The sequence below is a fragment of the Lissotriton vulgaris genome, chromosome 6 (assembly GCF_964263255.1).
Source record: "Lissotriton vulgaris chromosome 6, aLisVul1.2, whole genome shotgun sequence".
Classification (NCBI taxonomy): domain Eukaryota; kingdom Metazoa; phylum Chordata; class Amphibia; order Caudata; family Salamandridae; genus Lissotriton; species Lissotriton vulgaris.
In genome coordinates, this window is record NC_141694.1 from 1,760,663,051 (window position 1) to 1,760,678,052 (window position 15,002).

Consider the following 15,002-nt stretch of genomic DNA (forward strand, 5'->3'; position numbering starts at 1 on the left):
TTCAAGGTTTGACATTATACCTGGCAATTCTTAATCTGTAAATGTGGTAATGAAGGGTAGACCTCTTATATAGTCAGATGAAGGTATCCAAAACTGGGCCACTGTAAGGCTACACTCCAGAACCCCGCATTTGGTAGCTCGGACTCGGACTGTGGAACACTGAGGTTTGGAGTGGCAAAAAAGAGGGTAACAGTAGGAGAGAGGTAGAGTAGTAGAGAGGGTTCAGCCAGGAGGCAGATCTGGAACAAGATGGTTAGAGTCCTCATCAAAAGCTGTATTCATAACATTCAGTGTAATCCTAATATATTAATTCCTTGCATAGTTTAAGTGTAATTTGTTAAGCACATGGTCACACTTTTGGGTATCTTGCACATTGAATAACGACCTGCCGGGATTTGAACCTGGAACTGTGCAGTCAAAAGCAGAATCCTGGTGGGTATACATTAGCCCACTGAGCCACTCCACCCAGTTTCAGATGAAACTGTTAAAGAAAATCATGACTTCTTAACAAGAGGTTAACCTAAAACCTTTGGTGCTAATCTGGGCACCGCTCAGTTACTTTAAACTCCACCTAAGATCTCTGTAGCACATATTCTATTGATCACGTTTCTCTTGGTTTAGTTTACAGCCCTCTCAAAAAAAACAACTCCATCAAAGGTCAGTTGTTTTCTCAATTACCACTATTACTATTGGGGAAGGCTCCTGCGCGAGTTTTGTTCAGGTTCCAAATACATGGTCCTTCAGTCAGCAGTAAACCAAAATAAGACCAGCAATCTTCTTTTAGTGCCTTTCCAATTACTACTGTTTAGCTGTATTCTTTGTCTGTCACTATACTCGTTGTGCACCGCATTGTATTGTCAGTACCTGGAATCAAATGTGTCTCTCGCTGTTGCATAACATAGTGTCAATCAACACTATATGCCCCATATAAAAATGCATCGATTTGAATGCGTCATGAGTTTGGTGCACCTCAATCCTAGTGCCAACTTGTAGCACATGAACAATCCATTTCGTGCACTTTTTACCGTCTGCACTTCTGAATACAGACTGTGTGACTGAGCATGGTGCGTTTTAGATCAGTTCCACAAAATGGGTGCCTCCCAGTGGGGTACCTTTGAGAACCGCACAGACTCATGGGATTTGTAGGTCATTATTCAACAGGGCTCTGTCAAGCACCGCAATAGTGAGGATTGCCTGTTGCAACCATTCCCCACCTTGTCACTGCCTCCCAGGCACGATTGCTGCAGAGAGCCTTTTTGAGACCTCTTCACATCAGCATTGCCTCTTCATATCAGTCGGATCAAAGACCCTGTCAGGAAGCAAGCTGGAACACATGCCGCTGGGTGCACTCCAGTTTGAGTGAGTCTAGTGAAGTGAAGGTGGCTTTTCAAATTGCCCATATTTTCCCATTGGAGATTAATTTCACCAACTCCATAACTGCGTAGGTTGCCCTCTTGAACGGATGGGGAGAGCTAACACTTGGACCATCTTACTTTTCATACAGTCCCCAACGCCTTAACTGGGATGCTCGAAATGATACAGAACCTTTTTTTCAGGAGTACGCTTTTGATGAATCTCCTAGTTAAATTCAGTGTTGTGTTGACAGTTCTAACTATTTGTCTTGTAATGATGTCTCTGTCTGATTAAATATTGCAAGGAAGGGTTCATTAAGATGTCCATTAACGCTCTTGCCAAGTCTGGCTGTCTGTAAAGCCAAACGTGGACACATTTTTCATACATGCACAAAAAGGATCCGGGCTCAACAGAAGTGCGCATAGGTTAGATTAGATTTTAGTAACTGTTCGAATAATTAAAACCATTTAAGTAAAAGCCCTCCCCCGCATCCATCCAAAAAATATATACATATTTACCCCCCTCCCCAGAACCCTACCAAGTAAAAACACACAGCCTTATTTACACATTTCATTTGCGAGCCGACAGTAGTCAATACAGTTTTTGCCCCCCATTGGAAACCAGAGGGATACTCATAATACTTCTTCCAAAATTACAAAAAGCAAAACCTAAAATATTTCATCCCACTCGAGAGCCATCAAGGGGAAACCCCTCCCCACTTCATAAAAAGCTCTCCAGTGTAAATGAGTCCCATTATTAAACTCAAAATAACTTCACACATTCCCTAAACCTAATCAGCCTCTAGTGAATATTGCACTCGTCCAGCTATTTCACTACAGAGGTTTCCTGATGCTCACTAACCAGCATTAACCTGGAGTAAATATTGCACTAATCCCATTATTCCACACCGCACCACCTCCATAACCACCATTCCTTGAACCTCCATATCAGCTTCTGTAGCATACTAGTCTTAGCTTTTTAAAATTTTTAGGCAGTTAGCTATCCATTTGACACGCAAGGCCAGATTTTGCTTAGGGATGTTGAATTCAAGCCTAACCTGTGCTTGGCTAGTGCACTTTGGGAAATTTCTAAATTGTGCACATTGTTGTGTAGCCAATAGATCGAATTGGATGTCTTTGAACATTATAGTGCTGTAGGAGAGGGTACGCATCTCTATACTGGCCACCACGGTTAAAAGTGCTTGCCAAGTTTGGTGCAAGCCAAGCTCCTTTTTAGATGCCCCATTGCACATTATAGATGCCCCATTGCACATTATAGAAGCTGTGCTGAGCCCTTGAAAAGCCTCTTTTTGTGCCCTTTTGCCGCCTCTTCCATCCAAGTGCACACCAACGTATTTGAAACTTTTCACTCCCTCCGTTTTCATGCCCTCCATGTGCCACGAGCCGTTTTAAATTAATTTCCTACCAAATATTACTATCCTTAGTCTTATTTAGGTTAATCTTAATCGAGTTAATCTTGCTGTATCGGACCAAGGCATCAAGAGTGCTTTGTAGACCCACTTGGGTTTGGTCGAGCATAACCATGTCATCCGCGTATTTGAGAACTTGGACCTTACGGTTAGCAAGTCGCGGGGGCATGGTCTACTACTGATCAAATTGCATTCCAGATCCGCCATAAAGAGGTTAAATAATAAAGGAGCAAGGATGCATCCTTGCGTGAGACCTTCATCGTATAGATTTTCCCTGAAGTGGGCCAGTTTTTTGCCAGTTTGATTTTATCCCAGGTCGCACTATACAAGGACTCAAGTGCTTTCGAGAGACGAGGCGGGATCCCTCAGCCATGCAGCTTAGCCCATAAGCGAGCTCGTGGGACGTTGTCAAAAGCATTAGTGAAATCAATAAATGCCTCAAATAGTGACGAGGTATTTGACTGGGCAGAGTCCTCTATTAAACAGATCAGAGTCAGCAGGCTATTCTCAACGTGGCACTTTCTTTGGAACCCCGATTGGGATCAGCTGTTTCTCATGAGACCACTGTTCAAGTTCTTTGTTTAGGAGTCGTGCATAACCTTTTCCCCCAAATCTAAGAGCTCCGTCATAGTTGTGCCCTTGGTCGTGATCGTAGATGCAAACGCAGAAAGCAAAAATAAATGGTTCCGGATCAAGCAGGTGGTCTCCTAACTTGATGCCCCTTATTAAACTTTCTAAATGATCCATCCGCCACATTGGTGAAATCACTGTACATAACATGTTTACATCTAATTATAACCGAGATGAAAGCAGTGTTGGGGGAATGTGCATGCCTCAAAGAATGTGCTGGATGAGTTCTTGTGTTCAGGGGCTTCTGCTGTTTGATTCCAGTGCAGCACTTGCCCCAGGTGCTGCAGTGTAGACTGCATGCCTGGCAGACCTGCTTCCTGGGACCACCGTCCGCAGGAGCTAGAGCCACGCGCGGAGCTCAGATCTGCATCAGGACACCTCAACAGAACAAAGACTGCCTTCTGTGTCTCACATTGTTTATGTTCTGGAGTCCTTGTTATTTCATGGTGTGACCTAGAGATGGTACATCCGGTTTACTGTATTGCCTCAAGTTGTGTGTCTGTAGTAAATCTTCACAATGTATATCCCCTGACAGTAGCATGGTTTGTCTTGTTCATTCTCATTGAAATTCACTTAACAAGTGCTCATAATACACTAATTAAATGATCAGCTATGGGAGGTGTCCATGTGCTCTGATATGCTTAATTTAGTTTTTTTAGGATGCTGCTGTTTACTAAGTCATAAATGGCAGAAGGCGTGATCACGACTGTAGCCTTAATGATGCTCTTTGCCTGTCGCTTGTGCTATATTCACATTTGATGTGTTTAGTAGCTGTAGCTTTTCATGGTAAGAGTCTCAGCTCCTGCATTAACATACTTGCTTGCCTTGTTCCAGTGCAACCTCAACCCATTCTTGTTCAGGTTGTTCCCTTGGTTACTACTACAAGATATGAACACAGTAGCCACTAACTTAACAGATAAGACGTTTGTAAATATGATCTAATATAATAAGGTCACAAACACGGGAAGGCGTCCTAGTTCATCCAGAAAACCAAACGTTCCCTATTGCTGTCGGAAGCAGCTTCAAATGGCCTCTATTTTCTATAGAAGAAATGGATATGGTGTTGTACTCGGTCCTGGAAACTGAACTTGGAACTGCCTCCTGCCTCTGAGTGAAAAAGAACACCATCAGCATGAGCTCAAGTGTCGCCAGCTCCAGGGAGACTCAATCCACCTGCAGCCACAACAGCATCAGACTGGAGGCGAAGATACACAAACAACATGCCAAGAAGTCTCCATTTATGCACTGAGTATCTGAGTTCAGTGAAAGTTGAAGACACACCTCTTTAAAGAACAGCACATCACCACACAGTGACAGTCCACTTAGACTCTCAGAACAGAGCTCCTCCTCCTGTAACTTCTTGACTATGTCTTTTCCTCTGACCGTATACAGCGCTCTGCTGCATTCCCGCCATACGAATACTACATACATACATAAATGGTAAGGATTGGGGAGGAAGCAGTCTCACCTTTCTTGGTATTTGCAGGTGATTGAGTGGCTCCATGACCAGAGTTGTCCTCCTCACTGTCCTTCCAGTCTGTCTGTTCATGTTGGGTCATGCCACTCTCTAGGGCAGAGGTCTTCAAACTTTTGTAGCGTGAGCCCCCCCAGCTGAATTTTTTTAGATGTTGGGCCCCCCCACCACCTGACAGAAATTTCTGGACTCGACCGCCACGCGCACATTCCGGGCATATTTAGCTCATGTCCCGGTTTTTGGAGAGGGTCGACTAAAAACAGGGGGAGGTGTTTTTTAGGTTTTACAAAGCAGTAGTTAGCAGTTGTACCTGATTAACAATCCACTGTGGGCGGACCATTTCCCACAGGGTGATAAACATTTGATATTCTTCAAATATTTTCTGTAAATCCGAGCTCCCTATTCTGGTTACTGCCTTTAAGAGGGGCGGTGGTGTGTGTTCTTCCCAAAGTTGCTGCCAAGGTCTCCTCAGATGTAAAGACCTGTTGGCATTCGATCGCCCCCCTCCGGCCTCGGTCAGGCTGACCCATGGTCTCTTTACCAGAGGCGCAACTAGAGCCGAATTTCGGGGGGGGGCTAAAGAAAAATTTCGGGGGGGGGCTGAACCTTTAATCAGTAGGCAGGGTGGAGCTGCAGGGCCTCCAACAAGGGGTGAAACGACAGCCAGGCCTAATTAGCATTCAAATGGTCTTTTAAAGACCTGTTAAACGATCGGGTGCGGCTGTGTGTGTGCCCGGGATCTGTCTCATCCCGGGCTGCCACACACGACGGGGGGGGGGGCTGAAGCCCGGTGAGTCCAATGGGTGTTGCGCGCCTGCTCTTTACCCATGTGCTCCGATCTGAGAATCTAAGTAACCGGGGCCCACAGCTCTGCCAGTAGCCAGATCAGACCCCCTCTGCTGCTGGGTGCTAGGGTTGCATCTTTAGTAATGGTGCCCTGCGCAGGGTTGCCTTACCATCTGAATCGGTCCCTCCCATTGAGGTGAGGTGGTCTTGCTGGACACAGTCCTTAAGCCCAGTGCGGTGCCTCCTGCCAGTCTTCACGCAGTGGTCTCATGTGTGTCCAGATCTGTGCATCCCAAACTGCCCACAGCCTCTCTCCACCCAGGCGTGCCACAGATTCTCCCCATTTCAGCTGCAGTCTCCTCTCAGGCTGGCACAGCTCTGCATTTCAGCCCCGCAGTCTCCTCTCAGGCTGGCACCGCTCCGCATTTCAGCTCCACATTCTCCTGGCGCTGGCTCAGCCTGGCCCTCTCCTTATGGCACTACCTGGCCCTGTTCTTATTTTAGTCCCTGGGTCTCCTCACGCTGGCCCTCCTCCTTATTTCAGGCAGCTGTCTCCCCAACCTTGTTCTGCATTGCCATTCCCCTTGGATGGAATCTACATGGCATTTATGAGGGGTTCCCCAGTCTGTTGCTGTTAATAACCTTGATTGTCCACTTACAACAGTACAAATTTGGGGACTTAGGTGCACTTTTAAATTCAAGCCACACTATTGTCCTCTGTTGAACTACCAACCATCTCCTCCTTTGTACTTTTGGCTTCATGCTGAGAGAAAAGAATTGAGATGTATGAATTGGCGCATTCAGAAGTTGTCAGAACATGTCTGAGCAGCCTGAACACGTGGCATTCATGTACCAGGCTATCAAAATCTTAATTTATGCTTCGCAAGTTATATTCCAGTTCCATTGCCGGTGGATTGGAACAGCCCCCATCAATCTTAAAGATGTGGAGTTTGAACTTAATTCCAGGCAAGTTTGAAGTGTATCTTGTACTATTCGGAACGGCCTTAGGTGTCCTTCTGAAGGATTGAGTGGCAACATTTGTTTCTCTTTGGATCCCTCTTGGAGCAGATGGAGTAAATGCAGATGCACTTTCTCCCATAATGGGTTCTCTGCAGCCCTGGCTGGGAGAAAATGCAGCATGATATAGTGGCATTTGTGATCTTTCTCCCTGTCTGTGGGTGCTTTTCTGGTCCCTTATTTCGTTTCTTTGCTGCCACTGGTGAGGCTTACCAGTCTCTCGGTAGCCAGTTTCAGTGCACATAATATGTAGACCCATCAAGCTACTTAAATCAAAGACTGGTCTATGGCATTGGTGTCTATTACTATCCCTGTGTTCGAGTAGCATCCCTCTGATACATTGACCTAATCTGCATGTTTTGACTCTGTATTAGTCTTGTCACCTGATTCTTTAGCCACTTGTTTTTGTTAGGCGCGGGGAGATTAAGTGATTTGCCCAGAATCACAGGATGTTGAGTTTCATTGCAGAGACTCGAACTCTGGAAACTTTGTCTACGTTCTGAGAAGAGCTAACTCTCCCAGGAGGGGGTTAATTCTGCTGCAGTGGGAGGCAGTCTCCTCTGCTAAAACCGAAAGCAAACAGACACGCTTTCAGTTTTAGCAGAGGAGACCCCTTGCGTCCCACTGCAGCTGAATCTGTCAGCTCGTTGAATTAACCCCCTCCTGGGAGAGTTAACAGGACAAAAGAACGGGCACCACCTGCCCCATCGATCTCCCCTCCCTCCCCCTTCCACATACCGGAGTCTTCTTGCACGGACGCAGGGAACAAAGGTGAGATTTAAGTGGAGTGCGGGCCCCCCCTGGGAAGGTGTCGCGCCCCCCCAGGGGGACGCGCCCCACAGATTGAAGAACACTGCTCTAGGGGTAGGTGCCTTCAAACTCCTTGTGCTAGTAGGTAACTTGTTTTTCTCTCCGCCGGTTCAGCTGCAAGGTCAGCGACCCTTGACCCTGTCACCAGGTAGGTCGCCCCCCCTAGCCACTGCGTGGTCCTCCCCGTGCTGTGCGCTGTGCCACGCTCTGACCGCTGCGCCTGAGTTCTCCGTGGTAACCTTTGCCGTATTTTATCGTTTTTCATTTCCCCTTTTGCCTTCTGTTTAAACTGTAATTGTGCTCTCCCTGTGATTGTTCCCCAGTTTTGCCTTCTGTACCCTTGATTGTGTCCCCCTTGCTCCCCCCTTTGCCTTCTGTGCCCCCCCTCGCCCTCTGCTTCCCGCCACAGCTCCCTGCGGCCCGCCCCCCGCGCTGTTCCCATTCGCCACCCCGCTCCCGCCTCCCTGCTGCTCCTCCCTCCCTCAGCCCCTCGTATGGAGGCCGCCCGGTGGTAAAGGGAGCGACCCTTGACCCTGTCACCAGGTAGGTCGCCCCCTAGCCACTGCGTGGTCCTCCCCGTGCTGTGCGCTGTGCCACGCTCTGACCGCTGCTCCTGAGTTCTCCGTGGTAACCTTTGCCGTATTTTGTTTTTCATTTCCCCTTTTGCCTTCTGTTTAAACTGTAATTGTGCTCTCCCTGTGATTGCTCTGATCGCTGCTCCTGAGTTCTCCCTGGTAACCTTTGCCGTATTTTATCGTTTTTCATTTCCCCTTTTGCCTTCTTTTTAAACTGTAATTGTGCTCTCCCTGTGATTGTTCCCCCGTTTTGCCTTCTGTACCCTTGTGTCCCCCTCGCTCCCCCCTTTGCTTTCTGTGCCCCCCTCGCCCTCTGCTTCCCACCGCTGCTCCCTGCAGCCCGCCCCCCGCTGTTCCCATTCGCCACCCGCTCCCGCCTCCCAGCTGCTCCTCCCTCCCTCAGCCCCTCATATGGAGGCCGCCCGGCGAATGCGCAGCGGACGTGCGCAGCGAGGGTGCCGATTGTGTGCCGAAGGCGCGCCAAAGACCAGCCCGTCTACGCCCGTACGCACTTGGACTGCGCCCAGCGCCAGAACCCCTGGCCCCCGATGCCACCAGCCCTAACGACGGACCTACGACGCCCCCACCCTCAACGCACTCAACACCGGCCGATCACCCGCCTGCTACCGAGCCACCCCGAAACGCACCCACGGACCCTTCACCTGCCAGGCCTGCAAATACACCTGCCTACGGACCTGCACCGCATCCGCCAAGCCGAGCACCAGCAGCAACCACCTCAAGTGCATCCTGCTCAACACCCGCTCCGTCCAGACACGCCGCCGAACTCTGGAGCCTGCTCGACATAACATCACCAGACGTCGCCTTCCTCACGGAAACCTGGATGAACGCCTCCTCAGCGCCCGACATCGCCATTGCCATCCCGGACGGATACAAGATCACCCGGAGAGACCGCGTAAACCAGACTGGAGGAGGCATTGCCATCGTACACAAGAACACCATCCGCATGACGACCAACTCAGACGACACCCTCACCGCCGCCGAACACCTCCACTTCCAGATATACACACCCGACCCTAAGACCACCCTCAGAGGCACCCTCATCTACAGACCCCCGGGACCACGCAAACAATTCAGCGAAGACATCGCAGACTTCATCAGCCCACACGCCCTCCCCTCCACTGACTACATCCTCCTAGGGGACCTCAACTTCCACCTGGAGAACAACAATGACAGCAACACCACCACCCAGCTGGACAACCTCGCTAACCTCGGACTCCAGCAACTGGTGAACACCCCCACCCACTACGCCGGTCACACGCTTGACCCAGTCTTCTCCTCCAGCAAGTACACCTCCTTCAGCCACTCCAACGGACTCCATTGGACTGACCACAGCTGCGCCCACTTCAACTTCAGAAGAACCACGACCCACCACCACCCTCAACAGGTCCCTCGCAGGAGCTGGAACAAGATCACCGCTGATCAGCTCACCACCTCCCTCAGCCAGAACCCTCCAGTCAGCACAACGGACCCCAACGAAGCAGCCAGCTACCTCACAAAGTGGATCACCAACTGCGCAGACGACCTCGCACCACTGAAGACTCCTCCCAGCAGACCCGGCAGCAAGAAAGCCTCTTGGTTCACCGACGAACTTAAGAACTCCAAGAAAAACTGCTGCACTCTAGAGAAAGCCTGGCGAATCGACCAGACCACAGACAACATGACTGCCCTCAAGCACGCTACCCGCAAACACCACCAGCTGATCCGCACCACCAAGAAGACAGCATTCAAAGAACGACTGGACAACAACGCCAACAACAGCAAGGAACTCTTCAGCATCGTCAAAGAACTCTCCAACCCAGCGCCGGAAACAACATCACTCCCTCACAAGACCTTTGCGACTCACTCGCCTCGTTCTTCCACCGCAAGATCACCGAAATACACAGCAGCTTCGGCGCACCAACCACGCACCCCACCACCGAACCAACGCCCCCCACCACCACCCTCTGCTCCTGGATCCCGGTCGGCACCGAAGACACCACCCGCACGATGAACACCATCCACTTCGGATCCCCAACAGACCCCTGCCCCCACCACGTCTTCAACAAGGCCGAAGCCATCATCGCACCCCATCTCCGGGACATCATCAACACCTCCTTCAACACCGCCACCTTCCCGGAGAGCTGGAAGCCTGCCGAGATCAGCGCCCTCCTGAAAACCCAACAGCGGACTCCACCGACCTCAAGAACTTCCGCCCTATCTCGCTCCTCCCTTTCCCGGCCAAGGTCATCGAGAAGACCGTCAACCGACAGCTTGCCGCCTTCTTCGAGATGAATGGATCCCTCGACCACTCGCAGTCCAGTTTCCGAGCCAATCACAGCACCAAGACCACCCTCATCGCAGTCACTGACGACATCAGATCCCTGCTCGACAACGAGGAAACGGCAGCCCTCATCCTCCTGGACCTCTCCGCAGCGTTTGACACTGTCTGCCACCGCACCCTAGTGCAGTGCCTCAGCAACATCGGAATCCAAGAGAAGGCACTGGAATGGATCATCTCGTTCCTCGCTGGAAGAACCCAGAGAGTCCGCCTCCCCCCGTTTGGTGGCCTCCGATCTGAAGTCATCTGCGGCCTACCACAAGAATCATCACTCAGCCCCACCCTCTTCAACATCTACATGAGCCCCTTCGCAGCCATCTCACGCCAACACAACCTCAACATCATCTCCTACGCCGACGACACCCAGCTGATCCTCTCCCTCACCAACGACCCCGCCACCGCCAGATCCAGCCTACACAAAGGGATAAAAGACGTTGCCGAATGGATTAAGAACAGCCGCCTGAAACTGAACTCAGACAAGACGGAAGTCCTCATCCTGGGATCATCGCCCTCCACCTGGGATGACTCCTGGTGGTCCCCTGCCCTGGATACCACTCCCAAGCTAACCGACCACGCACGTAACCTGGGCTTCATCCTTGACTCCTCCCTCTCGATGACCAGACAAGTCAACGCCGTCTCATCATGCTTCAACACCCTGCGCATGCTCCGTAAGATCTTCCGATGGATCCCCACCGACACCAGGAAGACGGTCACCCAGGCACTCGTCACCAGCCGACTGGACTACGGAAACACCCTCTACGCCGGATCCACAGCCAAACTTCAGAAAAGACTCCCAACGCATCCGGAACGCCTCCGCACGACTCGTCCTGGACATCCCCCGACACAGCCACATCTCCAGCCACCTGAGGGACCTGCACTGGCTCCCCGTCAACAAGAGGATCACGTTCAGACTCCTCACCCACGCACACAAGGCTCTCCACGACCTGTGCCCCAATTACCTCAACACCCGACTGACGTTCTACATGGCCACCCGCCAGCTACGATCAACCAGCCTCGCCCTTGCCGCAGTTCCACGCATCCTTAGAACCACCGCCGGAGGAAGTTCCTTCTCCTACCTGGCAGCCAAGACATGGAACTCCCTCCCCACCCACCTTCGGCGAACCCAGGACCATCTCTCCTTCAGGAAGCAACTCAAGACCTGGCTTTTCGAGCAGTAACGGACCCCTCTCCCCCAGCGCCTTGGGACCCTCGCGGGTGAGTAGAGCGTTATACAAATGTCATGATTGATTGATTACCTTTGGAGGCTTCCGAGAGTTAGACCTGGTCTGTAGGGAGAGGGCAGTGCTGCAGCAGTTCCTCTGCTGGTTTTACAATCTTCTGTCCGGTGTGGGTGTGCAGGATCTCCGCCGTGATGAGTAATCTTGAGCAAAGTATTTGCTGGAGAAGGCCAGGCCAGTCAGTGGTGCTGCAGCTTTTGAATTTCTTGTAGCACCACCAATCCTGGAGATTGCTTGATCCCCAGATTTGATCTCCTTGTGTTTGGGGCATTGTGCCCTGCTATCCTTCCTGAAACCCCATTGGGCTGGTTTAGGAAAATGGAGTAGCTGCAGGTGGGGAGGTCATTTTACATGGGGATGTCTGTCACAAGCAAGACAAATAGTATGGGATGAGTTTTACTTGGTTGGGGGTAATCCCTGCTAACTCCTGGGTACCTCCTCTTGGCTAAGGGTATGCCCAGATGTGGGTCCCATGCTCTCTGCACCACTGGATTCAAAGTAGCGTGACTGATGAGGGGTAATACCCCGAAACCAGTCCCAGACTGCTTGTTTCCGGTCCAGGGTGGACCGGGCGTGGCAGTTCGGTCTGGACTGTTCCCATGGGGTGCATGGCCAAGACTTATTTGCATATGGCTGGGTCTAAACTGGGGTGACGTGGCGAGCAAAATAACAAAAGATTAAACCCAGATATGTGACTGGGGGTGAGCGTCCATTTTATTTTGTGATGTTACCTCCTCAGCCCACCAGACGTATCTTGGGTCGGGAGGGGTCAGAAATGTATGGTCTGATAGAATGTCCACGATGGACATTATTATCCCAGCATAAATGTGATTGTGACCTGGTGGATGCCAGCTCTCGCCTGCCAAGTCAGTGTCCTTGTACCCAGTGTGAATACAGTTGACACTTGGTAAAATTATCCTGAATATATATATCACAAATATGATTAGGGTAAAGGACCACAGTCATGGGGAACGGAACCGACCCTAAATTTGCAGTCCCGGTATAAGGGACAGTCGCTCTCGAAAAATAGAGTGCCCAACTTTGATGTCTCAAATTTGATTTGAATGAAAAACCCACAATGTACTTGCTCTTTTGAAACACAGAGGACCAGCTAGAAAAAGTAAGGGGCAAGGTAGTATACTTTGACCAAGCCCCGCGGAGGGCATAAACAGGTCATTAGGAAGTCCATGCCGTAGAACTATTTTTTTTTTTTGGTTAAGAAGGTGAAGGTCTTAGGTCGAAGTTGGCTTACCTGCAAGTTAAAGAAATTCAGTCATGTGGGTGAAACTCCAGATAATCACTAAACCTTATGTATAATAGGAGTGGAGTGATGGACTTTCTGGTGTGCATAAGCTTACCTTTATTAAATGTTGGCTAACTTCTCTCTCACTCTTTTTAATTTTTACACAGGAATACAGAAATGTGTAATAGATGGTTATAATGTACAGGAGGAGTTTGAGCTCTTCTAGTTGGAAAGCTGCTTCTGACTTTTTGTGAGTGCCTCACAAATGAAGACTTTGTTGAACTAAAATGCATCTTTCATGTTAAAATAAACGCAGGAGTAATATAGTTAAACCCACAATTCTCAATTACGAATAAAAGCAATCTTCGGGAAAAACGAGGTCTTGTCCATGCAATATGCACCTGGAGAGATTTGCGCATATAAGAGTGGTTTGACTCATCCAGGTGCTATAACACCCGCCTTCCTCCACAGAATGCCCTTGGTCACTGCCATGTTTCACCCACTCACATTATCTACCAGAAGAAGCCACCAATTGGTATTGGTGATTGCCAAACCTTATGTTTCAAACTTGCCTATGTCTTCTGATCACTGGACTCCCATCACCGAATAATCCGATTGTTATTATACATTTGAATGACAAAATTGAACACTGGCGGTGGTTGAGACCCTTCTTATCATTGTCAAACAAATGAATCCACCCCACAGTGGTTTTTACTTCAGTATGCCTCCCCAATTTCTCCCATCAGTAAGACTCTCATTAACACTTTCTGTTAGACCAGGGCTAGTATCTCCTGGCCTCTGTAATGTGTGAGTTACGACAACAGAATTGTGAAAAAGATGTAAATTTACATTGTTTTTTTCCTCAAATTTTTGCAGCTGTTGCTCAGTCCTGCAATGTGAAATTAAAATTACTGCGTGTATTGACCCAAGTGCCATTGTAAAACTGCTAATGTACCTTTAATTAAACCTAATTAAAATATAGAATGTTTATTTCATCAACAGGAGCGTCAGAAACAACTTGAAAGCTTGGGGATATCTCTTCAGTCTTCTGGAATTAAGGTCGGAGACAATAAATGCTTCTTGGTGAACCTGAATGCGGATCCGGCACTCAATGAACTTCTTGTCTACTACTTAAAGGTAATAAGGTGCTGTGTAAATGAAGAAAATTAGAGAATATTTCCAGTTTTTAAAACCAGTCTGGCCAATATTAAATCATTATTAAAGTCAGTGTTTCAGATAATTTAGCCCAGTGTAGGCTTCAGCATTTGAAATTTTCATAGCATGGAGTGTGGTCTCAGGGTACACAATCTCACCTTGGATACATGTTTAATGCAAGTTTGATCTGTTATGTTAGAAGTGGCTGATAAATTAGAGAATACATAATAGCTTGAAGAGACTGTCAACAAATCTCTCCTCTCACCAAAGAGATGTTATGTTACTCCAAGACTAAACATAATAAATCACTTGCTTTCAATAGACATGCAAAGGTGCTTAATTTGAGTAAGTGGTTGCGGGTGAGGCCCATCAGCACTCATTTTTTTGGGGACCAGCCCTTATGTTTCGTCATCAGATATTGACTGCAGCAGCAGAGCGAAAAACACACACACACGAGAAAGGAGAGATAGAGCGACTGGAAAACTGGCACAAAAGTAGAAAGTGGGGATTGGCAGGACTGAGATAAAGGGGCAGCAGGGTCTTGTAGTGAATGAGAGAGGCCTGAGCTGAATTCCGCACTACGCAGCGTTGGTATTCGAGACACCCATTTCAGCACCGCCCAGCAGAGCTTTGGGCACCAGCACTCACACTTTTGCAAATGAAGCACTGCAAGCAAGTGAAGCATTTTGTTTTTGAAGTGGTGGTTTTCTACCTAATGAGAAGAGATTGAGAATTGAACAGTAAAATGGCCCTGAAAAGGGCCAGTGAAGTTCCTGCTAAAGTTTTAGATGTTTGGTGACCACTTGGATGAAACATGTGTTTAAAAAAAAAAGCGGTGGCCAATACTAGCCTGAAAATGTACGAGCGTCTTTTAGCAATTGTATGTCATCCTTATATTTAGAAGAATCAGCTTCCAGATTCTTCTTCATCTTTTTAGGATACATAAAATCTTCC

At 48.9% G+C, this 15,002-nt stretch overlaps 1 protein-coding gene across 2 annotated transcripts in view; it reads left to right on the forward strand.

Moving 5' to 3' along the window:
• Positions 1-15,002, forward strand: part of KIF13B (kinesin family member 13B) — a 698,786-nt gene that overhangs the window by 323,498 nt on the left and 360,286 nt on the right. For both annotated transcript variants that reach the window (XM_086927999.1, XM_086928000.1), the window contains one exon: positions 13,896-14,030. In XM_086927999.1, coding sequence (XP_086784125.1) covers positions 13,896-14,030 — 135 coding nt within the window. The remainder of the gene's footprint in view (positions 1-13,895; positions 14,031-15,002) is intronic.